The 27,777-nt window shown below is 38.5% G+C and overlaps 4 protein-coding genes across 4 annotated transcripts; 2 read left to right on the forward strand and 2 right to left on the reverse strand.

Moving 5' to 3' along the window:
* Positions 1–884: 884 nt before the first annotated feature.
* LOC129745040 (adult cuticle protein 1-like) lies at positions 885–1,342 on the reverse strand. Its single transcript, XM_055737863.1, has 2 exons — positions 1,322–1,342; positions 885–1,257 (listed from the first exon to the last, which is right to left on the reverse strand). Exons 1-2 carry the CDS (start codon positions 1,325–1,327, stop codon positions 886–888), a joined length of 378 nt encoding a protein of 125 aa, XP_055593838.1. The 5' UTR covers positions 1,328–1,342; the 3' UTR covers position 885.
* Positions 1,343–1,960: 618 nt separating this feature from the next.
* Positions 1,961–2,524, forward strand: LOC129745039 (adult cuticle protein 1-like). Its single transcript, XM_055737862.1, has 2 exons — positions 1,961–2,018; positions 2,085–2,524. The coding sequence occupies exons 1-2, from the start codon at positions 2,013–2,015 to the stop codon at positions 2,457–2,459; spliced, it is 381 nt and encodes a 126-aa protein (XP_055593837.1). The 5' UTR covers positions 1,961–2,012; the 3' UTR covers positions 2,460–2,524.
* A 7,553-nt stretch (positions 2,525–10,077) lies between these two features.
* Positions 10,078–10,757, reverse strand: LOC129745037 (adult cuticle protein 1-like). Its single transcript, XM_055737860.1, has 2 exons — positions 10,618–10,757; positions 10,078–10,551 (listed from the first exon to the last, which is right to left on the reverse strand). The coding sequence occupies exons 1-2, from the start codon at positions 10,621–10,623 to the stop codon at positions 10,177–10,179; spliced, it is 381 nt and encodes a 126-aa protein (XP_055593835.1). The 5' UTR covers positions 10,624–10,757; the 3' UTR covers positions 10,078–10,176.
* Positions 10,758–11,183: 426 nt separating this feature from the next.
* Positions 11,184–11,785, forward strand: LOC129745036 (adult cuticle protein 1-like). Its single transcript, XM_055737859.1, has 2 exons — positions 11,184–11,246; positions 11,313–11,785. The coding sequence occupies exons 1-2, from the start codon at positions 11,241–11,243 to the stop codon at positions 11,685–11,687; spliced, it is 381 nt and encodes a 126-aa protein (XP_055593834.1). The 5' UTR covers positions 11,184–11,240; the 3' UTR covers positions 11,688–11,785.
* Positions 11,786–27,777: the final 15,992 nt, after the last annotated feature.

Below are 27,777 nucleotides of genomic sequence, written 5' to 3' on the forward strand. Positions count from 1 at the left end.
AAAATTGATCAAAAGCTAAATTAGCTTTCATAAGCTACTTTAAAAAGAGAAATTATGCATACAAGAGAAAATGATGGGCTAAAAAAATGACGCACTATTTCGGATAAGAGTTGAAAAAACGTGGAATGCTTCAAAAGATTTAATTTATAACATGAAGGCATAAAAGCCTCGCTAGATTAATAGGAAGAAAGACTCTAGCTCAAGGTTGCCTGAGTTTTTCAGCACGTATCCGGGCCGGACTGTTCTATCTTAAAACCTGGCTAAATCCGGGGGTATTTTTTAAAAATTGTCGAACGAATATCCGGGCAATATCCGAGCAAATTTTGTCAAAACCGAAGAATTACTCAACAAAAACCAAAAAAAAAAAAATTTTTTTTCAGAAAAACTATTCAGCAGATTTTAAATCGTATTTGAGGCTTGCAAACAAACTTTTCATGGTTATTTTAAAAAAAAACTTGCTCAAAAAATTTCGTGTTGGAGGCATGAATAAAAGAAAAATTACAACGGAGTTTTTTTTTTATTTAGCAAATAAAGTTAATAAATCGGGGAAAAAACCGGGCTTTTTTCAATTAAATCCGGGGAACCGGCTTGGGCCGGACTTTTAATAAATTTTGATTTTAATATCCGGGCAAGCCGGGCAATCTGTCAACCTCAACCTACTTGTTAAATTTACGCAAAGAAAAAAAAATCTAGCCACGTATAAAAAAACCTTTTCTAAAATTTTGAAACGAAAGGAACGACATTACTTCTTAAAATCAACGAAAATACTAATAAGACGTAGCAGCTGCTAGAATACATTTTAAAAACATATATTTCAACTCCAATAATCATAACTTTCAGCTTCAGGTCCGAAAGAGTTTAGTCAACAGCTTTCAGCACTGCTTTTTACAGAGTTCCTGGGGCGGGCTGCAGGTTCAGGGACTGCTGGGAGACGGCATGTCCTTGGAGGGGGGCATCATGGACGGCTCCACGGTTGGCGGCCACATAACGAGCTTCACGTTGGGCAACGACGGCCACTGGAGCTGGGGCAGCGTAGGCGGCATAGGCAGTTGGGACCACGGAAGCCTGGGCAGCATAAGAGATTGGGGCGTATCCTCCATATCCGTATCCGGAGTAGGCCAATGGGTATCCGTATCCGTTTTGCTGGACAACGGTTGGAGCAACGCTGTAGGCCAGAGGAGCGGAATACGCCAACGGGTAGTAGGTTCCCTCAACGGCGGCCACGGCCAGGACCATCATGACTACAGCTGCGATGCACTGGAGATGAAAGATTTGTTTAATGAAAATTTTAGATTAAAAATGGAAATAATTTGAAATTCACCTTCATGATTGCTGATTGTTGGGATGTTGGGAAACGAGTGTTTCAAAACTGAAGTAAATTCTAGAATGATTTTGATTTTTCTATATGTCAGTTTATATACCCACTTTACCAAATTGAAAGCTTTTAATGTGACATACATTTACTCCAGCAATATAGAAATCAAAAGTATATTGGGGGTCAAAAAACCATTCTGGATCTGGAGCACTAATCTAGTTTTAGTTCTCGACAGCTGTTCACGTGCTGGTCTAATGATCATCCTCTACAGTCATTGATTGTAGTTAGCAAGACATAAAAAATCGATTGTTTTTTTTTTCAATCAAGAGTTGCATCTATTATCTGGTTCCAGTGTCCAACAGTCGTATGACTTCAAAACTGGAAACGACTCATAGATAAAAAAGAACAACAGGTTCTTGCTGGATTGGAACTAACCACGCGGAATAATTTCATTGCTTGATTATCGAACCATATCAGGAGTAACTCTGAACTCAAAAATGTCAAGTGGCATTGGTATGAAAATTTGATCACCTGTATGCTCCTGTTTAGTTCATTCATCCGTGTAAAATTTTTAACTTCTTGCGATTAATGATATCCGAAGGTATATAAAAGTTGGGATCCTGAATCCTCAGTATCAATTCCGAATCAACTTCAATTTGAAACACTCGTTTCCCAATCTCCAATCCAATCAGCAATCATGAAGGTAGTTTCTGAATGATTTCCATTTCTTAATGTAAAATTCTAAATCAAAAAAATCTTTTATCTTCAGTGCATCGCAGCTGTAGTCATGATGGTCCTGGCCGTGGCCGCCGTTGAGGGAACCTACTACCCGTTGGCTTACTCTGCTCCTCTAGCCTATAGCGTTGCTCCAACTGTTGTCCAGCAAAACCACGGATACGGATACCCATTGGCCTACTCCGGATACGGATATGGAGGATACGCCCCAATCTCCTATGCTGCCCAGGCTTCTGTGGTCCCAACTGCCTATGCTGCCTACGCTGCCCCAGCTCCAGTGGCCGTTGTTGCCCAGCGGGAAGCTCGTTATGTGGCCGCCAACCGTGGAGCCGTCCATGATGCCCCCCTCCAGGGACATGCCGTCTCCCAGCAGTCCCTGAACCTGCAGCCCGCCCCAGGAACTCTGTAAAAAGGAGTGCTGATACTGTTGAAAATTAGTTGGAATGAAATGTTTGGTGTTTTAAATTGGAATAAATGTGATCTTCAAGTCCTAATAAGGTTTTGTGCATGCAAATTTTCCTGAAAACAGCCTTTTCTCTCTTTTTTTGAATTTTCATCCCGGATTTCCATACGACGATGTGGAGTTCCATATAAAATGCCCGTATTTTGGCATTTATGAATATTTAATTTCAATTTCCGATCTAAATCCTGCCTTTTGAACTTTACATACAAATCTGAATACCGAATAGGAAAACGACTTTTTTTTTATCTAAGTTCAGAAAATAATTTCTTCTAATTATGAACCAAAAAGCGAAATTGGTATAAGAACTCTCAACCTCTAATTCTCTGATTTGACTTCTGAATTTTTGGCTTCTGAACACTTTTTATGATTATACTAGCTGACCCGGTGTGCTTTGCTACACCTTCAAAATATTATTGAAATTTGTGATACTTAGATATTTTACTTTTAATTTATTTGCACAGTATTTTCTATTCAATTTAAAAAAAATTCAAATGTTTTTCAAAATAAAATTGCAACTTTGACAATTTTGAAATCTTAATTTTTTTTAAAAATCCCTGTTTTAATCTTTTTTATGACTCTGGATTTTTTTACTTCATTAGTTTATAACTTGTGCCAAAAATGTTTTTTTTTATATATGGAATTATTGGTCTTTTTTTAATGTGGAGAGGATCTCAAACATCATAGAAACATTTTTTGAAAAACCATTAAGATACGGGACACATATTTTACCTATTCGTTTTCGAATTATTATTCAAATTTCGAGAGTGACCCCCTTCCCAATTCCTATATCCTTAATGGAAGAAAAGGGGGTCTCATAATATCGGAAAACACTTCTTGTAAACAAATACGATCTCATGTCATATACATATGACTCCATTCTCGGCAAGTTCTCGAGTTATTCAAAAATTTGGTTACCCTCTTCCCACTTTATATTTCCCTCTGGCAAAAAAGGGTCTCAAACCATCGAAGAAATATTACCCGTACACATACATGCTTCCATGCAAATTTGGTTCCAATTTCTCGATTGGTTATCGAAATATTTAAAACTGTATGAGTGACCCTCTTCCCACTTTTTATCGTTCCACTGAATGGAGGGAGAACTGCTAAACCAATGGAAAAACATTTCTTGTGCTCGAATACCGTTTCATGCCAAATTTGGTTTCATTTGCTTCATTAGTTGTCGAATTTTGCTATGAAATTAGTATCGGAGCTCCTATTCCTACCTATCCCCTACATGGAAAGAGGGGATCAAGATCAAACATTCCGTGCATTCAAATACATCCTCATGCCAAATTCTGTTCCATTTGCACGATTTTATGATTGTTCCCATGCCATATTTGGTTCCATTTGTTAGATAAGTTCTTAGTTCACGCAAAACTTTCGTATGTGAACTCTCGTCGTCCCTAATTTTATCCTCAATTGAAGGAGAAAGAAGTCTCAAATAAACAAATAACTTTACGTATCCAAATACTTTCCCATGTCAGAGTTGTTTCAATTTGCTCGATAAGTTCACGAGTTATGCGAAAAAAAATGTGAAGAAGCCTCCCTCTCTTCTTCCCCTTCTACCTATCACCCCACTGGATGGAGGCAGTAGCACCAAATATTCACAGAAACATTCATTGTGGTCTAATACCCTCCCAAGCCAAATTTCGTTCCATTTGCTGAGTAAGTTCCCAAGTGATGTTAAAAATTGTAAGGGAGCACCCTCCTCCCGTACGATTTTCCGGCTGGAAGAACGGAGGGTTCTCAAAATATCAAAGAAACATTTTTCAAGTCAAATTTGTTTCCATTTGCTCGGATAGTTTTCAAGTTTTTGATTTAATGATTAATGGCATTTCGGTGAACTATACATTCTAATAGGAAGAATTTCAAATGAAAGAAATGAAAATTATAGACGGATAGATTAGATTAGGAAGCATGAAAGGTGTTGAAAATGAGCCAAGAGCGTGATTTGAGAAAACTTCTTGCCGCACAAGACCATTTGTCCCACATCGTATTATTGTCTAGAATTATTGTCTAGAATCATTAAATTAAAATCATAAACCAGCGGTGATAAACTGTTAACACAAAATCAATTGGCAAAGAAAAGGGGGGAAAAATATAGGGAAATAAAAATGCAGTTCACTAATTGATGTGCATGGCTTAAGAAGTAGGGACGTTGACGGTTACTCAAATATGTGAAACAATAAAAAGTAGTAGCGCTGCCGTGCAAACAACGAACACCCGAAAACAGCTTACACATCGATCGAACCAGCTCTCGCAATAGAAAATTTCATTTGAGCCGGCCGTACATTTCCTTTTGTGCAATCGGGGTACGAAAAACACGTGCTTTAATCCATCCATGTATCATTGTATAGATCAATGCAAAGTCAGCCTATCGACTTTGCTTCTTCTAGACAATAATACGATGTGGGACAAATGGTCTTGTGCGGCAAGAAGTTTTCTCAAATCACGCTCTTGGCTCATTTTCAACACCTTTCATGCTTCCTAATCTAATCTATCCGTCTATAATTTTCATTACTTTTTTTTTTTTTTTAAGAGGAGAAATCACCGTGAATTTGTTTTATGAAATGAATTTGCGGCTTTATCGGTGAGGGTTAAAGAGTTGAAATGAAAGACGGATAGAAGATCAGAACAAAAATTCTAAGGTGGTGAAAAGAGCGAAGAGCATTTGAAATAGAAGCTTGACCACATGCTAAATTCTTTGTCCCACATCAATTAACTGTATTGAAGAAGTAGTACCCAATAGAGAAGGCACTACATTTTTCGATACAGTTAATTCTGGATGGTTCGACCGCCATGTGAGTGTGCACATGTGCCGAACGGACAAAAAATTTAGCATGTGGTTGCTCTGTTAAGTCTTCTATTGTGCGATATCGTTCCATCGATGGCTAGGTAGATTTCTTATTTTCGTTTTGTGCGGATGTTCCAACTGGATTGAGTTGTCGCATACGGTCAACGGTCAGAAATCAGAAAAATGTAGTGCCTTCTCTATTGGGTACTACTTCTTCAATACAGTTAATTGATGTGGGACAAAGAATTTAGCATGTGGTCAAGCTTCTATTTCAAATGCTCTTCGCTCTTTTCACCACCTTAGAATTTTCTTCTGATCTTCTATCCGTCTTTCATTTCAACTCTTTAACCCTCACCGATAAAGCCGCAAATTCATTTCATAAAATTTTCATTACTTTCATTTGAAATTCTTCCTATTAGAATGTATAGTTCACCGAAATGCCATTAATCATTAAATTAAAATCATAAACCAGCGGTGATAAACTGTTAACACAGTTTTCAAGTTATGCAAAACAAAAGGTATGAAAGCCCCCCTCCTTTCTTCCTGTATCTCCACTGAAAACAGGGAGGGGTCTGAGATAACCATTAACCATAGAGCCATTTCTCGTATTCCCCTACCCTCTCATGTTAAATTTGGTTCCATTATCTTGATTAGTTCTCCAGTTATGTAAAAAATTGTAAGGTAGGCCCCAGTGTTCCGAATATCATTCATTTTCAATGAATGTTTCTGATTGCACTTCGCACCTGAACGTACAGCGGACGGGTTTCGTTATTGATTGCTACTGGACCTACCCGATCATCGATCGTTCAATTCATCGCTAAAATACAGATCACCTCGCACGATGCTTGCTGTCAAAACAGTGCAGCACCATCATCAAATTGGAATCTCACCAATGCGCAATGCATATGGCGAATCTTGTTGGTTTCGATCAGGAGTGAATGGATCAGGCAGTGAGTGTGTGATACATGAAGCCGATCATTAGCGTATTTTGTTTGATTTGATATATAGCAAATTAATAAATTTATTTGTTGTCATAACGTTTTTTAACATCAGTATGATCAAAATCAAATTGTAGTTGCGTTTGTAAGGGAAAAATGTTCACTTTCGCCGTGTTTTTCAATTTTTACAAGTTCTCTTATTAAACTGTTGTCCGTCACGTTAAAACTACTGAGAATTTATGGTGTTCCGCACAACTGTTTGATTTTTCTCGTCCTGCAAAAAATAATTCTGAATTTCATATAATTCAGGCAGATACTGAGTGAGCTACATTCAGAATGGATCAATTTGTATCTCACTGATCTCCGATATGCGATGTTTGCTAAACCGATTATTCTGAATGATGCGACTCGGTTTGCATAGCTGATAGGAGCGCTGATCGAGATTGCATACCAGCCAGGCGAAGCAGTTGCGAGAGGCGCTATCCCATTATACAATCAGAATGTTTCCAACAGGAAACGCATCCTGAGTGTTTGTTTTGATTGATTTTCAGAAGATTGGTAGGCCCCCTCCCCCTTCCTATCTCCTCACTGGAAGGAAGAAGAAGTAACAAAAATTCTTCGAAACATTCCTCGTACCCTAGTAACCAAACATTCCAAGTTTGGTTTGATTTGCTTGATCAGTTTTCGAGTTATGAAGACTTATTTCTATTATATGAGAGACCCGCCCCATTCCAAGGGAGGGGTCCCAAACTATTATAGGAACCTTTCCCGGCCTCCAATACCCTCATATGCCAAGTTTCATGCAAATCGGTTCAGTAGTTTTCGAATATATAGCGAACAGATAGACAGACAGAAAGACAGAAATAAATTTTTATATATATTGATATGGTTAGCTTAATGTGATTATGTTTAAAATGTACAGTTGAAATCAGAAATAAATCCAAAAAAATGGTTTAATCTCACGAGAATTTTTTTAGGTTCATCACCAAGAAATTCAATGCGAACCGGTGCACCGTCAGAAGGATTCGTCTGCGCGAAGGAATACGATATTATCGGGCCAGTAAGCAAGCAAACCGGACATTGAAGCAGAAAAAGGTAGCCTAAGGACGTGCCCGAAAGTTATACAACATGGTTCTAATGAAGTAGAGTCAATAAGTTTGCAAGAAAGTGATCTGGCAAGGTATTTGCAGCTGCGGACGAAAAATTCCGGTTTTTGCGACAAACAAGACCATGGACTTCAAAATGTACAAGAGGAGTGCCTGAGAAAACGTATTCCTCTGGACCAGTAACGTTTTGGTCAGATTTGGCAAGCTGCCACTACAGCAAAGAGGTACTACAGTGGTATCGGGACAACGAGGTAGATTTTGTCGAAAAAGACATCAACCCACCCAACTGCCCTCCAGATTTAAGATGATCTATGCTTTATCACCAGAATCATGATCAGGATCTAGAGCGAGATTGGTTACAGGTTCAGATAAAGGATCGGAATCAGAAAGGGCACGAGTCCGAATTTTCCAGGAGAAAAAGTGCCGTCTCGAAGAGGAGGAGCTCGAGGAGCTGAATCAGTGGCATCGTTCCCAGGAAACACGAAAGTTCTATCTGAAACTCAACACATCCTGCAAAGGCTTCGTGCGGCAAGCTGAAATGTGGCGGAATAAGAACGGAAGCATCCTGACGGACAATTGTGAGGTAATCAAAAGGTGGAAGCAACACTTCGATGAAGACCTGAACGGCATACATGCAGGAGAGCAAGGCGGTAGGGATTGATACATCGCCGGCGTAGCCAACGACGTAGAGAAGCCACTCCTAACGCCGCCCTTCAAAGCCGCATATGACATGATCGACCGTGACGAGCAGTGGGAACTACAGAAGAGAATGGGTTTTCCGGGAAGCTAATTAGACTGATCAAGGCAACGGTGGTGGAAACGCAGTACCTTGTGCGGAATTCGGGTGAATTGTCGAGTTCATTCGAATCGCGCAGTGGGCTTCGACAAGGCGATGTGTATGATGTTCAACGTGGCGCTAGAAGGTGTTATTCGACGGAATACGGGGCACGATTTTCAACAGATGATGTCAACTTATCTGCTTTGCCAACGACATTGATATAGTCGGCAGATCATCTGCGGCGGTGGAGGAGATCTACCAAAAACCGAAAGGCGAAGAATAGGATTGATGATTAGTACGTCCATGACGAAGTGTACGCTGGGCTGCGAATCCAAGACCATCCGAACCCGCTTGTCCAGTAAAAACAAGGTCACGATCGACGGCGACGAGCTGGAGATAGTCGAAGACTTCGTCTAACTCGGCTCACTAGTGACCGCAGACAATGACACTGAGATCTAGCGGCGAATGGTCAGCGGAAATCGTGCACACTATGGACTCCACAGGCAACTGCGATCGAGAAGACTTAGCCCTCGCATGAATTGTAACCTGTACATGAAGCTCATTAGACCGGTTGATCTCTACGGGCACGAGAAATGGATATTGCTCTAGGAGGAACTGCGCACACTCGGAGTGTTGAGAACCATCTTTGGCGACGGGCAGGAGAACGGAGTGTGGAGGCGAAGGATGAATCCCGAGTTCGCGTGACTCTACGGCGAATCCAGTATCCAGAAGGAGACGAAGGCTGGATGGATACGCTGTCCAGGACAACGAGCTACGAGAGAGGTGGTTAGACCAAGTGGAGCGTGATCTGGCGAATGTGGGATGTCCGAGAAATTGGACAACGGTTGACATGGACCGAGTGAGTTGTGGAAATTATGTTCATCAAGTTATGTCGTGGGACGGAAAACTTTGTAAATAAGTGAAATAATTGGGATGTTGAAAACGCAGGTTTCAGTGGTGGAATAGAGTTATCTTTATTCTTGTTTCGTCTATGAGGTCAGTAGAATACAACTATATTAATTAGCGATAGCTAATTGTCACTTTCCACTTCTTATATTCCCTAACCGGGAAAGTACTCATTTCTTAATGAGTACTTTGATATTCTTACCCAGAATATCTGGCAACACTGTTGTGTCACCACAAACCCAATACGAGTATTCCCGCCTAACAGTGTGATGATGTAAACATTTGTACCGTGTTTACCATCATCACCTGTCATCAGCAATTATCGATCTATTGTTCTCGATTGCGAATTGGAAATAGCAAGAGGAACCAAAACATATATTGTTTTGGTTCTGCTGCAATCGGCAGCAATGTGGTTTGGTTTCGTCGCGGTGAAACCATAACATCCGCTAATGGATCGGCCCGATCTGGAAGAGCGGTTCTGCTGCAGGTTCCGAAACCGTAAGTATCAACAGGATCAAATCTCGGATATCGGATTAGAATCAAGATAAGAAACGAGATCTGGACATAATTTTGATAAGAATCAGAGTCTTAAGATCAGAAACGGAATAAGATTTTGGACAGCATCAGGGTTAGAATATGTATCGGAACCGATAACAGGATAAGGTTTAGTATCAGCATCGAGATTGGGTTCAGGATCAGAAATGTTGCAGATCAGGGTCATATTTCAAATAAGATTCAGGCAATGTTCTAGACCTGAGTCATATTATTTTAACTGGTTCTAGATCAGGATCAAAATATGGATGAATATTGGGATCAGAATTTATCGGAATTGAGATCGTGATCAGGAGCGAGTAATGAATGTACATAGGTCAGGATTTTGTAACTTTTTAATTTTTTCATTTTGTTAGTTGAGCGAAATAAGTGTTAATGACAATGAGGAAGAAGTCGTGTTGGAAATACAGTTATACACATTTATACTGCAAATAAGCACAACTACTTGAATTTTACAGAATTACAGCCAATAAATTCAAATTAAAGACTATTTTGCAAATTTCAATAAATATCACATTTATTACAACTTCAAATTCAAATTTTACAACATCAGGTCCAAATAAGCTTCGACAGCATTCAGCACTCATTTTTACAGAGTTCCTGGGGCGGGTTGCAGGTTCAGGGACTGCTGGGAGACGGCATGTCCCTGGAGAGGGGCATCATGGACGGCTCCACGGTTGGCGGCCACATAACGAGCTTCACGCTGGGCAACGACGGCCACTGGAGCTGGGGCGGCGTAGGCGGCATAGGCAGTTGGGACAACGGAAGCCTGGGAAGCATAGGAAATCGGAGCGTATCCTCCATATCCGTATCCGGAGTAGGCCAATGGGTATCCGTATCCGTGGTTTTGCTGGACAACGGTTGGAGCAACGCTGTAGGCCAGAGGAGCGGAGTAAGCCAGCGGGTAGTAGGTCCCCTCAACGGCGGCTACCGCCAGGACCATCATGACTACAGCTGCGATGCACTGAAGAATTAAAACAATTTTTCGTTAAAAAATATTCTATTAACTAAGCAGAGTAGTGAACACTACCTTCATGATTGCTGATTGTTTGGAGTTTGGAAACAAATGTTTCTGAATGAGTTAAGTTCTGGAATGATTCTGGATTCAACAGTAATCGGTTTATATACTGAATATGATCGAGCTACCTCAAGAACGTGCGTGGTCTTATCCCTCAAAGAATGAAAGAATGGATGATTAGGTATAAGTAAAGAGTACACGCGATTAGGTTCTCTCCACCCATCGCACCCAAATCTGAAAGCTGGTATTTGATTGCATCATTTTTCGTTCCAGTATCTTGTCCTGTCCCACTCATCGTTCTGACTTGACAAAGGAAATGTCATAAAAAATGACCGGCCGGTGAAGAAACCAGAACACGTTTTCAATTTTCCAAAATCAGCCTAGCGCAATTATGATATTCTCTGGTTAGTGAACCATACAACGGCAATGTGATGCGATACAAAAAAAAATGGATCAACTCAGTTCATTGATAGTTGTTCCGCAAGTTCTGGTTCGGTTTCGTTGTTCTTTTGTTTAGTTTGCATGATCTTTTGCGTGGAGTATATATTGAGGTTTATTCCCTGTTTTCCGTATCATTCCAGAACTTACTCCAATTTTGAAACATTCGTTTCCCAGCTCCAAACCAATCAGCAATCATGAAGGTAGTTTCTTCTACTGTTCCAAGTTAATAGCAACTTTTTTAATGAAAAATTATTTTTATCCTTTAGTGCATCGCAGCTGTAGTCATGATGGTCCTGGCCGTGGCCGCCGTTGAGGGAACCTATTACCCGTTGGCTTACTCCGCTCCTCTGGCTTACAGCGTTGCTCCAACCGTTGTCCAGCAAAACCACGGATACGGATACCCATTGGCCTACGCCGGATACGGATATGGAGGATACGCCCCAATCTCTTACGCCGCCCAAGCTTCCGTGGTCCCAACTGCCTATGCCACCTACGCTGCCCCAGCTCCAGTGGCCGTCGTTGCCCAGCGTGAAGCTCGTTATGTGGCCGCCAACCGTGGAGCCGTCCATGATGCCCCCCTCCAGGGACATGCCGTCTCCCAGCAGTCCCTGAACCTGCAGCCCGCCCCAGGAACTCTGTAAAAAGCAGTGCTGAAGCTGTCGAAACTTTTTTGGACCTGATGTTGTAAATTATTTTGCCGAAGTTGGAATAGATGTGATATAATTGAAAATTTACAAAACTTTTCGTTATTTTTGTTGTTGTGTTTGTTTGTCATCAAATTGGATAGAAAATACCTCATCAAATTGGAAGAAATTTCAATCAGCCTTAAAAAATTTTGTCAATAGAACCTATTCGGTCAATAAATTGATTGTTTCCTTGGATTGATTGCAAATTCAGCCATCCCATCGAGCCTCTAGCATTTTCCTGACGCTCTTGCCCTGTCCGATCTCGGCTCTCCGATAGCTTTGAGTCAAGGCTAGGGCATTCCACTGGCTTCCGCTTCTTACCTGGCGGCCAACCGAGTTTCGATCCATTTGGCTCCGCTACCCGGTCATCTGATATCGCAGAAAACTCTCAATTTGGCACCGGCACCCGGCACTTTGTGAACACCTTTGTTGAGGCAATCTGTTTCGTTACTTATTGATTATTATGTTATCAAAAGGGTGGCATGTGCACGTACAGTAGTTCCACAAGAAGTTTCAATTAAATGCAATCTAGAACTTTAAGAACACCATGAGCAATGATCTATGAACCCCGTTTGTGGTCGCCATGCCTAGAAAGAACGACCATGGTTGCAGTTTAAAGCTTAACATCATCCAGTAAATGCAATTAAAATGCCTTCGATCACATCGGCAATTTTTGTTTAAACGGTCGGTAAGAGTTGTTTGTATAGGTTCAAAAATATAACTTTTTTAAATTGTTTTGAATGGCCTTGTTTATTTACATAAACTGGTGTCTGATCAGATCCAAAAATTACAATCAAAGTTTAAAGAAATAGTTTACAAAGTAGGATTAAATAGAATGATCAAAATAAAATCGAAGGCACCGTAAAACGGGGTAACTTTGATCACCGGGGTAAATTTGACCAACAATGAACTTTTCCACTTCATCATCAATAACTCAGTCTATAGTTTGAATTCATGAAAACTGTTCTCTACGTTTGAAAGCCTTTTAATTTAGTATCCAATAAGCAAAATTTGGTGTGTATTCGATTTTTTTTCTTCTGTAAGTAAAAAATCTTATTTCAAAATCTTAAAATATCTATTTTTCCGAGGCTCGCAAACAAACAGCTTTCATGATTATACCAAAAACCATTTACAAGAAAAGTGGTTGTTTAATGTGAAAGAACTTTTTTTTTTATATATGAAGAGTTATAGTGCTTTTTTTTATAGTCATTTATAGATAAATATTTTATATTTAAATTGTCAATTTTGTCAATTTAGTCAATTTAGTCAATTTAGTCAATTTAGTCAATTTAGTCAACTTAGTCAATTTAGTCAATTTTGTCAATTTAGTCAATTTTGTCAATTTTGTCAATTTTGTCAATTTTGTCAATTTTGTCAATTTTGTCAATTTTGTCAATTTTGTCAATTTTGTCAATTTTGTCAATTTTGTCAATTTTGTCAATTTTGTCAATTTTGTCAATTTTGTCAATTTTGTCAATTTTATCAATTTTGTCAATTTTGTCAATTTTGTCAATTTTGTCAATTTTGTCAATTTTGTCAATTTTGTCAATTTTGTCAATTTTGTCAATTTTGTCAATTTTGTCAATTTTGTCAATTTTGTCAATTTTATCAATTTTGTCAATTTTGTCAATTTTGTCAATTTTGTCAATTTTGTCAGTTTTGTCAATTTTGTCAATTTTGTCAATTTTGTCAATTTTGTCAATTTGGTCAATTTTGTCAATTTTGTCAATTTTGTCAATTTTGTCAATTTAGTCAATTTAGTCAATATTAAATTGACTAATTTAATCAATTTAGTCAATTTTGTCAAATTTGTCAATTTTGTCAATTTTGTCAATTTTGTCAATTTTGTCAATTTTGTCAATTTTGTCAATTTTGTCAATTTTGTCAATTTTGTCAATTTTGTCAATTTTGTCAATTTAGTCAATATTAAATTGACTAATTTAATCAATTTAGTCAATTTTGTCAAATTTGTCAATTTTGTCAATTTTGTCAATTTTGTCAATTTTGTCAATTTTGTCAATTTTGTCAATTTTGTCAATTTTGTCAATTTTGTCAATTTTGTCAATTTTGTCAATTTTGTCAATTTTTTCAATTTTGTCAATTTTGTCAATTTTATCAATTTTGTCAATTTTGTCAATTTTGTTAATTTTGTCAATTTTGACAATTTTGTCAATTTGGTCAATTTTGTCAATTTTGTCAATTTTGACAATTTTGTCAATTTGGTCAATTTTGTCAATTTTGTCAATTTTGTCAATTTTGTCAATTTTGTCAATTTTGTCAATTTTGTCAATTTTGTCAATTTTGTCAATTTTGTCAATTTTGTCAATTTTGTCAATTTTGTCAATTTTGTCAATTTTGTCAATTTTGTCAATTTTGTCAATTTTGTCAATTTTGTCAATTTTGTCAATTTTGTCAATTTTGTCAATTTTGTCAATTTTGTCAATTTTGTCAATTTTGTCAATTTTGTCAATTTTGTCAATTTTGTCAATTTTGTCAATTTTGTCAATTTTGTCAATTTTGTCAATTTTGTCAATTTTGTCAATTTTGTCAATTTTGTCAATTTTGTCAATTTTGTCAATTTTGTCAATTTTGTCAATTTTGTCAATTTTGTCAATTTTGTCAATTTTGTCAATTTTGTCAATTTTCTTAATAACAATTTATACTCGACAATATTTAAAATATTTAGTTTTGATATTTGTGACAACATTGCAGGGTACATGCTACTACATGAGTACATGTACATGAGTTGATCCCAGTATGACATTTTTTCCAATAAGATTCTATTTTCGTCATATTTTCATCTCGAACTGAGGTGGTCCAAACTTTTGTCCACAGATTTTCTGATTTCCTCTCCATACATCCGTTTCAAATTTTGGACCGCTAAAAGGTTACTTCTCCAATTTTCGCCAACTGATTCAGCGAAATGAAGGGGGTAGTATTCTATTTGTACACGATATTTTCGCGGAAAATGCTTCTTATTTTCACAAAAATTATGAAAACCGAAGCTCACGACATACAGAGTTTTGAGTTAAACAGTAACACACCGGAAATCAGCTGTTTAAACGACCTCCGGAATAAGCAGGGTTGTATCAAAATCATGTTCAGGCATAATGGATTGGCGCGCCCTTTGATGTTATTGTTCAATTCATCGCTACGAGCAGGATTATTTTTATCCATTTGGAAACTATCACGAGTGACTCCAATTCATAAAAAATGGATCAACACATTTGGCAGAGAACTACAGAGGAGTGGCTTTACTCTCAGCATTTGCAACTTTTTGAAAAGCTAATTTATCAGCGGCTATATCCTATAATCGAACACAGGATTTCGCCTTGCCAACATGGTTTCTTTAAGAAACGGTCAGTGGTAACGAATTTGTGCGAGTTCACTACTCGTGTATTGGATTGGATGGTGTAAGCGTTGCTAATCAGTCGAAGTAGGTCGCAGTGATCTTGCTGTAAAATAACTAAATAATGTTGCAGTGGTGTTCGTGGGGGTTAAGGGTTTCTCCTTGGCGAGGCAATTCACCAAGCCACCCTAACCCAGCGAACAACACGGCGAAACAGTTCGTTTGACAACCCGCCCCAGAGGGACTCTAGGAGAAGTGAGCCGCAAACGTAGAGCGGAGTGGCGAAAACGTAAGGCGAAATGGTGAAGGAAGAACGAGGGCAACGATCGGGGATGGCTCAAGGCCGGTCAAGAATCATACGACTAACCATTTTTTTTTAAATAGTTCGCGAACTCATCAGCTCATAAAGTTCACACAAAAACAATTTGGACTTCCTGAATTTGAAAGAAAAATTGGATGCTGATCCTCTTTTCAGTTCTGTGAATATCATTCATCGAACAAATATCGTTTGAATGATACAAAACCACGTCGAGAGCCTTGAATCAAGTACTACAGGTAACCATCCACCATTTTGTTGCAGCCCAAAGCCTTCGTTTCCTAAATTGTTCCTGAACTTCAACAGGACCCCGCTGTTCCGAGTTTAAGAGCTTATCAAACTCAGCCTAAAAACGCCGTGCGTTACGTCCTACTACGTCGACCGAAAACCGTAACACCGTCGGGACCTACACCTGTACCTGGTTCAACACCCAAGGTGGGATCAGGTACGCCATTGCCACGCGCCGCTTCGCTTACCGTCGAAGAACCAACAGTGCCAGGTTCAGCACCCAAGGTGGGGCCGGGTACACTCAGCGAGAACCAGCTGACCTCCAAGCCAACCTCAACGAACCCGAGCTCGACGCCGAAGGAGGAATAAGGAGTATGTTCCCGCGGGAAAAAAGGTTGGATAGTGATAAGAAAGTGGTGGGTGAAACTGCAACTTCGATAAAGGGCACTAATTGTTAAGCCTAGGAGTTTTACCTTAGTCTTCCCTAACTTCCCTGCAACATAGTATTTGTGGTAAGCGTGCCGACCCTAGGGATCGTTAGGGGTTCAGCACTTTCTACCGATTGGCTAACAGCCAGTCTTACAATGTTTAAGGGTTATCAAGTGGACTGCATTTACACTGATATGTCAAAAGCCTTTTACGTAGCAGGAATCGATGAAATCTTGGAAGCGTCTTAAAAAATAGGTATCGGAGGAAACATTCTGGGTTGGATAAAGACCTACCTAATGAACAGGCGACAATTCGTATCGGTAAATTCAATTAGTTCGGAACCATATAAAGCTTCTTCAGGAGTACCTCAAGGTAGTCACTTGGGACTCCTTCTCTTCATTCTATTGATGAACAGCTTACCAGAAGTGCTTTCGGACGCATTCGTGCTTATCTATGCCGCCGGTGTAAAATTAAACATGCCTGTTAAAAGGATTTATGATTGCCAAAAATTTTAACGTGATTTGAATGCGTTCACAGATTTTACGACCAGAAAAACTGAAACTGAACGGCTCAAAATTCGCAGTCATATCATTTAGGAGGAGCTTCACACCGATCCAACATACTTACTCTCTATGCGGAGAAGACATAAGCAGAGTTTTCAGCTTACAAGATTTGGGCGTTAAACTGGATTCCGGATTGACTTTCAAGGACCACATAAATAGCCTAGTATCAGACGGACTTGCACTTTTTGGAGTGGTGAGGCGGTTTCCTGGAGAACTGGAAGATCCCTTCGCAATAAAAAGCTAGTACGTTAGCATGGTAAGATCGGAATTCGACTTTGCGAGCATAAGTAGTTTGGAGCCCAATGTACCATTGTGGCATCCCTAAGTGCATAGATTCTAATGTGAGTTGAGCTCCTAAGATTTAGAGTGTATAAGGAGAGACGAAATGTGAAGGTGTGGTATGGCACGTAAATAATAATTCGATGATTTATAATATTGTGTAATGCCGAATATCACATTGGCGATCCTGCCAGGAAAGAACAAATCATGCTGAAACGGTACGTATTGGTGTTATAGTTAACAAAGCAATATTTTCCCTAAAATAAACAAAAATACTTTGGGCCTTACCATTGAATGAAACTGAAACAAACAGTTATGTATTTGGTACATGAATCGTTCGGAATTTAGCAACACTTTAAAAAAATCTGTTATTCACTTTGCAGTTTTGTTTGGAGATTTACTTGTTAGATAAGAACAAGATAATAAAAAAAATAACTTTGCTCGAGCTCCTTACCATCTAAATATGTGTTTAATGTTCATATAGTTCGTTGCACAGTAACACCTTGAGTAGAGTTTAGCTCATTGCCAAGGAAATGATTACTGATTTGTATGAATTTATCAAATGTTAAACATCTTGAGTAGAGTTCAGCTCCTTGCCAAGAAACATGTTTAACGACTTGAGTACAGTTCGGCTCATTACCAAGTAACAACAGGAAACTTCAAGCGAAGAATTAAACATCTTGAGTAGAGTTAAGCTCCTTGCCAAGAAAAATGTTTAAAACCTTGAGTAGAGTAAAGCTCATTGCCAAGGCTATTTGCTAGTAAAAAGACAAACTTCTTGAGTAGAATAAAGCTCCTTGCCAAGAAGAATTTGTGGAACCTTGAGTAGAGTAAAGCTCATTGCCAAGGGTATGTTGCTGATGAAAAGACAAATTTCTTGAGTAGAGTAAAGCTCCTTGCCAAGAAGAATATTTGAAACCTTGAGTAGAGTATAGCTCATTGCCAAGGGAATTTTGCTAGCAAAAAGAGAAACGTTTGGAACCTTGAGTAGCTCATTACCGAGGCTATTTCGTTGAATTTAGTTAAGAGATTAACTTTTTGAGTAGAAAAAAGCTTCTTGCTAAGAAGAATGTTTGAAACCTTGAGAACAGTAAAGCTAATTGCCAAGGGTATTTTGCTCATAAATAGGCAAACGTCTTGAGTAGAGTAAAGCTCCTTGCCAAGAAGAATGTTTGGAACCTTGAGTAGAGTTCATTTCGTTGCCAAGGATATTTAGGCTAATATGGTAAAAACAAATTAACAGCTTCACTAGAGTACAGCTCCTTGCTAAGTAGAATGGTTGAAACCTTAAGTTGAGTCAGGCTCATTACAACGAAAAGCTAATCAGTCATCGCATTTGTAAACCCCCGAGTTGGAAAATAGAACAATCGCAAAGTCGTAAATGATTTGAGTAATTTTTGTATCTTTGTGTAGGGCAAGCATGATAATAAACAAGCTGCTATCGAAGACATTTTCGCACTGCCTAAGCTAAGCAGAATTTGGAGGGAGCAGTCCAGAACGTGACGTCGCTACAAATAATTTCGAGGAAATGGTCGACGGTGTATCAGGATGTCCTGGATTGTATATTTTGTCAAACAGCTTTTCGTTCAGTCAGATATCTGGATGGTGAGCTGATAGATCAGCTTTTATTTAAATTTTCTTGACCTCAGTCTTGTACTTAAGCAACCAGAGTTTGTAATATAAGTGAAATTTTTTTTTTAATTCTATCATTTTCTTTTTGTGATTAAGTTATTTGTCGTGGGAATTCCCAAGTTGGATTGTGGATTTAAATGCATTTGTTCAAGTCGGCCTGCATGTAACAACGTTGTCGAAGGGAAAGAATGTAGGTCAGTTTCGTGTGCATTTCCCTAACGTGGAGATTAGGGGGTCGGGATAACAGGGTGCTCAAAATATGTATGCAACGATAAAAAGCCAACTACCTTCGACTAACAGATGAGGGCTTAGTTGTTGTAAGTTTTGGTAACGAGATGATTGCCACACGTCGTAGTTCAAGTCAAGTCAGGTGTGCTGAGATTGATTATTTTAGTACTATTAATTCTGGGTTCAGAGATAAGGATGATACATTTTAGGATTATGATTTTTGCTCTGAGGGGAGGATGTGGCATCCCTAAGTGCATAGATTCTAATGTGAGTTGAGCTCCTAAGATTTAGAGTGTATAAGGAGAGACGAAATGTGAAGGTGTGGTATGGCACGTAAATAATAATTCGATGATTTATAATATTGTGTAATGCCGAATATCACAACCATGTGCATATAAATCGATTGGAAGCCGTCCAGAAGCGATTCGTGAAGTTTGCAGTTAGGAATTTTGGTTGGGCAGACGACATGTCAGAGTATAAAAATCTGTGTCACTTGTTGGCTTGTTGGATCTTGATTTGATAGAGAACCGGCACCGCATCAACGATTTTTTATTCTTTTTAAAAATAGATCGAGGTATCGTGAATTCGACCTTTTTGAGTTCCCGATTGATGGCTAATTCCAGTACTTTGGCTCTTAGACGACGTAGACGTTACGCTCTTGAAAATCGAAGAACAAATTACAGTCGCAACGAGCCAGCATTCCGATTTATGAGAGAAGTTGATAGCATTAATAATGTTATAGATTTAAACTCCAGTGTTCATATCATACTGAATATGATAAGATAATTTTTAAAATATCGGGATGACGGGCTCAGCCCATATATGCATCAATAAAAAAAATCAAATTGACTACCCTATACCTACGTGTTAAAGAATCTTGAAGTCACTAGTCCTTTTTTGACCATGTCCAAACTATTTAGATCGGCGATGCTTTTAGCGCCCTCGCTAAGCCCATGAAAGCGAAACAAGAACAACTACCGATCTGCAACGACGAGTTTCGCGCTCACGCAAAATCAAGGTCGCGTCCAGGTTCCAGATCGCGAGATCGGTAGATAGATATCGAGTGGCAGAATCTTTTAGCCACCCTCGCGAGTCCTCATTCGCGCGTGATATTTTTTTTTCATGTCGACGCGCGTGCGCGCCTGTTTGATTGAGCCCCGCCCGTACTTACTCTAATGTGGTAAATGCTCTCCGGCCGGAATGAGTGTTTCGTTTTCTTGTCGCGTCGCAGATACCTGTCCAATGATCCCATTTTCAGGTAGGGGTGGATTAATTCGGTTTCGATTGGTTTCGAGCTAGGAATTCAATCCATTTCTGCACCAGGAAATCGGGGGACTCTTGACGCCTTTTCTGTTTATCTGATTCGATTTGTGTTTTTTAAATGCTTTTTGCTCACTTCCAATTGTGTTTTAATTGTCCCCTTAGATCACGAGACGGGTGGGTGTTTGGTTGTTTGTGATCCGAGAAACAAATATGCACTTTTGAATTCGTTCCAAATGATTATGGTTTAATTTTAATATTAGCAGGAATTCTATGCAGATTGAAATATTTTTTTAGAATTTGTCTGACTTTTTTTTTTACAAAGAATCAAATTTAAAAAATAAAGGTAAATATGATTGGGTTTCAAATTTCATCCGAGAACTTAAAACGGTCGGTATTTCATCCAGGATGTATCCCGTATTCATCCTATCGTACAGCATCTGATGAAGTTTGAACAAAGGTCTGAACAGATCCCTTCAAACTCCTTGGACTCGGAGAACAACGTCAAAACAAGTTTTCGCGAACCTTTAGCTGGGACGCCAAGATTTCACGGTAGCAAACTTACAAGCCGGCAATAAACTGGCGCCCGCCTCACGAGAGATCAAACTCGGCTGATACTGTCGGTCCAGAGCAAGCGCCCAGAATGTTCTACACAGATCCTATTCCTACTTGTATCGCGTGGCTTAGTACCGAATCGAATTTAATCCAGTTCTTGTGTACTTCACCCCACCCCCATCTCTCCTCGTCGAGTTGGTTCAACTAAAACCGTGCAATCTGATGACGGTTGGTGTGTCTGGTATATGTTATACGCTAACCTGTCGTCTGCACGAGGAAACCAGCAAAGTGTTCCTTTCCTATATAGAGTACAAACTGAACAAGTACCTCGGGTAGCTTAAAAATAAAATTAGAACCAATAAACTGGTTGGAGGTTCTAAAAATGTAGGACCACAACAAACTCCGGCATGAGGATGTAACTGAAGAAGTTTGGAGGCATCGAATTCGTGTCCGGCATATTCAAACCGGGAGGAGAGGCTGATTAATTTCCATGACCTAATATGTCAACAGCTATCGAGCTGGACAAAGGTTTGTTTAAAAAAAATCTCACATCGTACCTTTAGGTTCCACCAGTAAGAACCGGTCCGAATTGTAGACTCAGCAGGGTGTTGGCGGATCTGGAACCATCAACCCTAAGCTAACACACCCTAAGAATGAGGCGTTTGATTTACGTAACATTGACGTTCTAGTTCTGAAATGCCGGAACAACTTTTAGCCCTTACGTATGTAAACGAGTTTATGTAATTGCAAGTTGCAAGTTCCATTTAAGATTCCCTGAAGGGAATTATTGAGCTACGATGGTATTTTAAAAATTTAAGAATTGCCTCAACTATCTCAATCTAAAAATAAATTTGAATGAGAAATACAAAATAGTGTTTAAAAATCAAATGGTCATTTGCTTATGCTTATGATACATACAGAGCCAGATTTTGTCAGCATCCCGGTGAGTAGTAATAGTAAATTTAATACCCATCTTTACTTGGCCGGGCCCACTGTGCAGTATTGAAAGCAGAGACAACACAACAGCAGAGGAACACAGTAAAAACATTTCAATGATAAGGTAGTTTTATCGTCAGGTGCTCATATGCTAGAAAGTAGTGAGCTGCTGGATGCCGATCACTCTCATTTGGATGGAAAAGGGTTTTTTTTGTTACACAGAAACTCAAAATCTAAAGTGATCAAGTATTAGAAAAGGGGTAGGCTTAATAGCGGTACGTTATCCAAACTAACGGAAAAATTGTGCCTAGCCTATTTTACAGATTTCATCATGAACCTGAGAAACCTGGAAACCATCAAAAGGATAAGAAAAAAATTCAATATATGAAATATGGCATAGAGCCGATGAGTTTACAATGATCAACAAATGTTCTAACCATGACGCCACAATAAGGGCAAATAAACGATTTTATAATGACAAAGTACTCATGAAGTATACTTCAAATTATCCCAGCTACATTGATCTACAGAGATTGGGCCGGTCGAGTGTCGATTGAAGGAACACTACATTCAGAGCAAATCTTATTATAAATATCATAAGACACGTTTTATGAACCGCTTTTTTGTGTCCAAAATAATTTTTCATAACAGTCTTTTAGAATTCTTTCATTTTTCATACGAAGTTCTTATGAAAATTAGAAGAAGCAGGCTTGTCAAAAAATAATGAACACATTCATTCCATAAGTAATTTTTTTCATCGTTGTTTAGCCATTAGTTATCCTAAAAGCTAAAAGCGATTTTGTTATTCTAAATGGAAAGTTTATTTTTCGTGATGTTCCAAATTATTCGATAACTTGAACACATTTTTTGTTTACTTTTCAGCATGTTGACCGGCGAAAAGGATAATTTCAATGGATCGGGTGCGGCAGAATAGCTTTGTTGGAACCGGGCGTTGATGTGCTGCTGATGGCGATCATGATGTAATTTAAAATAAGTTACTCAGAAAATAAGCTCAACGTTTTTATCATCAATAATCATGATAGTTTCTCATTAAATATGAAATTTTATGTTTCCATAAGACGATCTTATGAAAAGCAACAACCTCTCATTGAAATAGATGTTCATCTGAAGAAATCATTCGCTTAATAAGACAACCTTATGAATTTCAATGATTTTTTTATGGCGCCACTTCATAAGAGAATATTATGGCAAACATGAAAGTATTTTCTTGAGTGTATACGAATTCAGGATTCAGGAGCTCGATTCTCGGTCGTCATAAACAAACATTCATGGAAGGTGACATCATCCTTCAAACAAAGCACTAGAGAAAAAACTACGTTGATTTGTTTTAAATATCTGGTTTAAACGGTTCTATTTTGAACGATTGTTTTTAAAGACGATTTTCTTTAAATACGAAGAAAATATCAAAAATCGAGACTTGACTGAAACAGAAATAACATAATGAGAATCTACATGAAACCTTGTGGAACTAATTCTTCCAATAGATTACATGTTGAAAATAGAGAAAAAAACAACACCATCGTGTACTTACTTTGTTATAAAGAACATTACTCACAAGTTTGAAAATTTTTCAGGAACAAAATTCTCTAATGCAAACAAGTAGCATGAACAAAAACCATAGCATAGCATAGAGTAGCATAGCATTTGGTGACTACACACATCTTGCATTCGCTGATACTGTAGGTACAGCTCCCAATAAGATCAACACAAGATGCCAAAATGAGTATTTGGATCAGGGAATCCAAAAAAGAGATTTTCATCCGCAAGAACACTATACTAGCGCTTATCAACTTCAATTTTGCTCTCCATAAGTTGTGCATTCCGATTGAAATGTATCGCCTCTTGTAACGTTAAGAGCAAGTTCACTGACTTCCCAAGTAACAATTTTAGCTTTATTATGGTCAGCAAAATGTCGTTTGGACCATAGCATTAATCTTCATAAAAAGCTAAAGTACATTCTATAACATCACCTGGACTCTAATAAAGCCAAAATTAGGCTATTTGGCCCTATCCTAGGAACGTCATCATGACCAATCATTGTTAGTCATCAATATTGGTCACCAAAGCTTTTAAAAAGCTATTATAAAACATGTTAGACATTTTTGTTTTTTTCGATTCTGTCAGTTCTCGGAGTTTTTTTTTATTTTTTCCAGCAACCGTAATGGTTGATGAATGATGGTTGCATTATTCAGATATGAATCTGGTAAAATTAATAGCTAAAAAACCAATGTTTTACCCATATAATGAGCGTCTTTTCTACTGCCAGTCAAGATTTTAGGTAAAATGTATATGAAATAGTATCTTAAAATAAATGCGCCTCGTCAAATCTGAGGGAAATCATGATGGAATTGATGGAAAAAAGGCCTGAAAAAATATTTTCAAATGCTTGCATTGTGAATCCATCAACATGGCGTCATTTTGTACCCTTCGATTTTGCAACCAACATGGCGTGAGTCAATTCATAGTTTTATTATGGTTTAATGATGACCCCAAAAAAAGCTACGATTTGACGTTTCTCTCGCAAGCAAACCAATTACACGCTAAGGTTGAGTTCCTCATTTCTGAGTTGTTAATCATTAGTACAGTAAATGAGGACAGACTTTTTGAATGAAAAGGGATTGGTTTTCAATGACCCGTGGAATAAATCATGAGTTGAAGTCAAATTTCGTTGTCTGACGCCATCTTGAAATCCAAGATGGCGGCTTCCGCTGAACTTTAAAATGGTGTAAAAGACTTGAAATCGCATGAAACCCCAACAAAATGGGTATCGGGTGAAAGTGCTAAACGAGTAGAAGTCAAATTTTGCTATCTGACGCCATATTGAAATCCAAGATGGCGGCATTCGCTCAACTTTCAATGCTTAATGCTGACAAAAAGTCGCATTAAACCACCACTATTGAATGAAAAGGCTAAGCTAGAAGATGTCGATTTTTTTCTTTCCGACGCCATCTTGGAATCCAAGATGGCAGCTTCCACTGAATTTAAAATGCTGTTAATCAATGAAAATCGCTTGAACACAACTTTTTTCCACGTAATACTACATTAAAACTACTATTTTAAAACAATTTAGATCATTTTAAATCACTTTTATTATTTTTTCATTATGTTTCTAATGCATTTAGAACTTTTCTTCTATTGTTTATAGTTTTTGTTTTTTTTTGCCATTTATGTAATTCTTTTATTCCTATCATGCTATTATGTCTAAATTGTATTGGTCTTATTCTAGCGAAAACTATAAGGTTATGTTGTTTCTGTTAACCGTCTGATTTTGGCACATGTGCCAAATTCGATGTTTCCAAAATCGAATGTTGCCAAAAACGAACGGGGTCTGTATTGTGGTGGTTTTTGTGGGATTTTCAGTCACTTACAGATTTTTAGAGAAACGCGAAAAGAGATATTTGACTTCTATCATTTAGCCTTAGCACCCAATACAATATATTTGGGAGTTTCATGCTATTTTCATTCATTTACAGTATTTTTAAGTTCAGCTGAAGCCACCATCCTGGATTTCAAGATTGCGTCAGAATGCAAAAATAAACTTTTTATAGCTTATCCCAATTGACAAATATCCATATTTTAGAGGTTTCATGCGATATTCAATGATTTAGAGCATTTTTTTAAGTTTATAGAAAGCTGCCATCTTGGATTTCAAGATGGCGTAAGATAGCAATATTCGACTTCTATTCGTAAACCCCTTCACCCACTACCAATTTGGGTTTCATGTCATTTTAAGTCATTCATTACATTTTAAAGTTTTGCGGAAGCCGCCATCTTGGATTTCAAGATGGCGTAAGATAGCGTAATTCAACTTCTACCGGTTGATTTCTTTTAACTTATACCCCTATAATATAGGTTTTATGCGATTTTCAGTCATTTACAGTATTTTTAAGTTGAGTGGTAGCCGCCATATTGGATTTAAGATGGCGACGGGCAACGAAATTTGACTTCTACTCGTTTATTACTTTCACCTTATAACCATATTGTGAAGGTTTCACGATATTTTCAGTAATTTACAGCTTTGAAAATAAAAGAGGAAGCCGCCATCTTGAATTAATGATGGTGTCAAGCTTTTTTTTCCTACTATTTGGGCCCTTTCACTCAATACTCATATAGTAAAGATATTCATACCACTTTCGGTGATTTCAAGTTTTCAAAGGTGTATTTTTTTAATTTAAACTCAAAACCAACACGCATAACTTACCAAAAATGTGTAAAAATGGGAGTTCCAATTCAAATATGTGCTATCTAATCTGAGCGTGTCCTGTTTTGACATTTTGATCGAGAACTGTCACTAAGTTTTATGGCGGTTTAATAATCAGGCACTGAGTGCTATTATGAAACATGCAAAAGAAAGCTTGGAGCAAACTTCTAAGTTTGTGTTTTATTATAGTTTTAAAAAAGCATTCATAACTCTTTCAAAATAACTAAAACAGCATGTTTAATAAAAGTTTTATTGGCGTTTTCAAAACCATCTGCAAACATATGGTCGAAAAAAAATATAAGCATTCTGCATGACCATAATAAAACCGTCATAAAACGAGCTGCACAAAAAAATGCCATAATTAAACCTTAATAAAACTTCCTAATGCTAGTTGGCATAATCTGTGTTACTTGGGTTGGGAAAAAGTGGTAGAAATTTTGTCACTTTTAGCACATTTTGAAAATTTTGCCATGCAAAAACATTTTCAAGATCTGTGGCCTTCAAGTTTTTCACAACACGTGTTCTATTTTCGCAAGCTGTGATGCAAAAATAGCAATATTTTTATTACATACGGCTGAAATAGAAACAGTGCTAAAATATAAAACAACGCCCAAAGATCTTGAAAACATTCTTGCATGGAAAAATTTTCAAAATATCAAAATTTCTACCACTTTTTCCCAACACCAGTGAACTTGCTCTAAGGATAAGTTATCGCTCCTGGACGAGAGAAAATTTCTCACTATTTTGCATGGAGTTAAGCGCGCAGAGAGTCAGAATGAACGTAAATAGCTAGAAAAAGCACTCTCTGTACGTTTTTTCTTTCGATCGCTTCCAGTTTTGTCGTAAAATTTTCTCAGAACTTGAACTGACAGAGAGAAAATAAATTCGGGCGAGTTATCTTGATCGGCATTGGAAAGGGATCAGAAGTCATCGCGTTCTCATATTTATCGCCAAGTGTTACACACGGAGCTGGAAAAGGCAGTTAAACGAGCTTGTAGACGAGACAAGAGAGCCTGGACAAACTCCCTAGCCGAAGAGGGAGAAAAAGCCGCCGCCAATGGAGATATCCGATTACTTTATGACATTTCTCGCCGCCTCAGTGGTGCAAGGACTAATGCAAGAATGCCGCTGAAAGACCGAGCAGGTCAGTTATTGACCGATCGAACAGATCAGCTCAAACGATGGACTGAGCACTTCGAACAACTCTTCCGAGTCACGAATAGCGATGGCCAACAAAACCCGCAGCTCGAAGCGCCAACAGTAAGTCGCATAAATGGCGTCAACTCGGAAGCGCCCTTGCTGGCTGAAATCGAAGCGGCAATCAAAAACATGAAATCCAACAAAGCACCTGGGATCGATTGCATCCCTGCTGAAATGCTGAAAGCCGACCCTGCCCTATCAGCACAAATGTTGCACCGTCTTTTTGCTGACATCTGGGATACTGCAACATTCCCGGCCGACTGGATGCAGGGTATCCTCGTAAAGGTCCCGAAGAAAGGAGACCTGACAGAGTGCGGTAACTGGCGAGACATAACGTTGATCTGTACAACCCTCAAAGTACTCTGCAAAGTGATCATGAACAGAATCCAGGAGAAAATCGACGCTACACTCCGACGGCAACAAGCTGGATTCCGATCCGGTGAACATGTGTGGACCACATCACAACGCTACGAATAATACTGGAACAAATCAACGTATTCCAGGACTCTCTTCGGCTGGTTTTCGTTGATTTCGAAAAAGCATTCGACCGACTTAACCATGAAAACAGCTGGGCGGCTCTAAGGCGACGAGGGGTCCCAGAGAAACTAGTCCATCTTATCGAAGCACAATACGAGGCATTTTCGTGCAAGGTCTTGCACGACGGTATCTTGTCCGAACCAATCCCGGTAGCTGCTGGAGTGAGACAAGGATGTATTCTATCACCGCTACTTTTTCTAATCGTAATGGATGAGATTCTGACTGGATCGATCGACTGTGCACCGAACCGAGGATTGCCGTGGAATCCTTCAACAATGGAGCAACTGAACGACCTTGACCTGGCAGACGAT

Source organism: Uranotaenia lowii, chromosome 2 (assembly GCF_029784155.1).
Source record: "Uranotaenia lowii strain MFRU-FL chromosome 2, ASM2978415v1, whole genome shotgun sequence".
In the NCBI taxonomy this organism is placed as follows: domain Eukaryota; kingdom Metazoa; phylum Arthropoda; class Insecta; order Diptera; family Culicidae; genus Uranotaenia; species Uranotaenia lowii.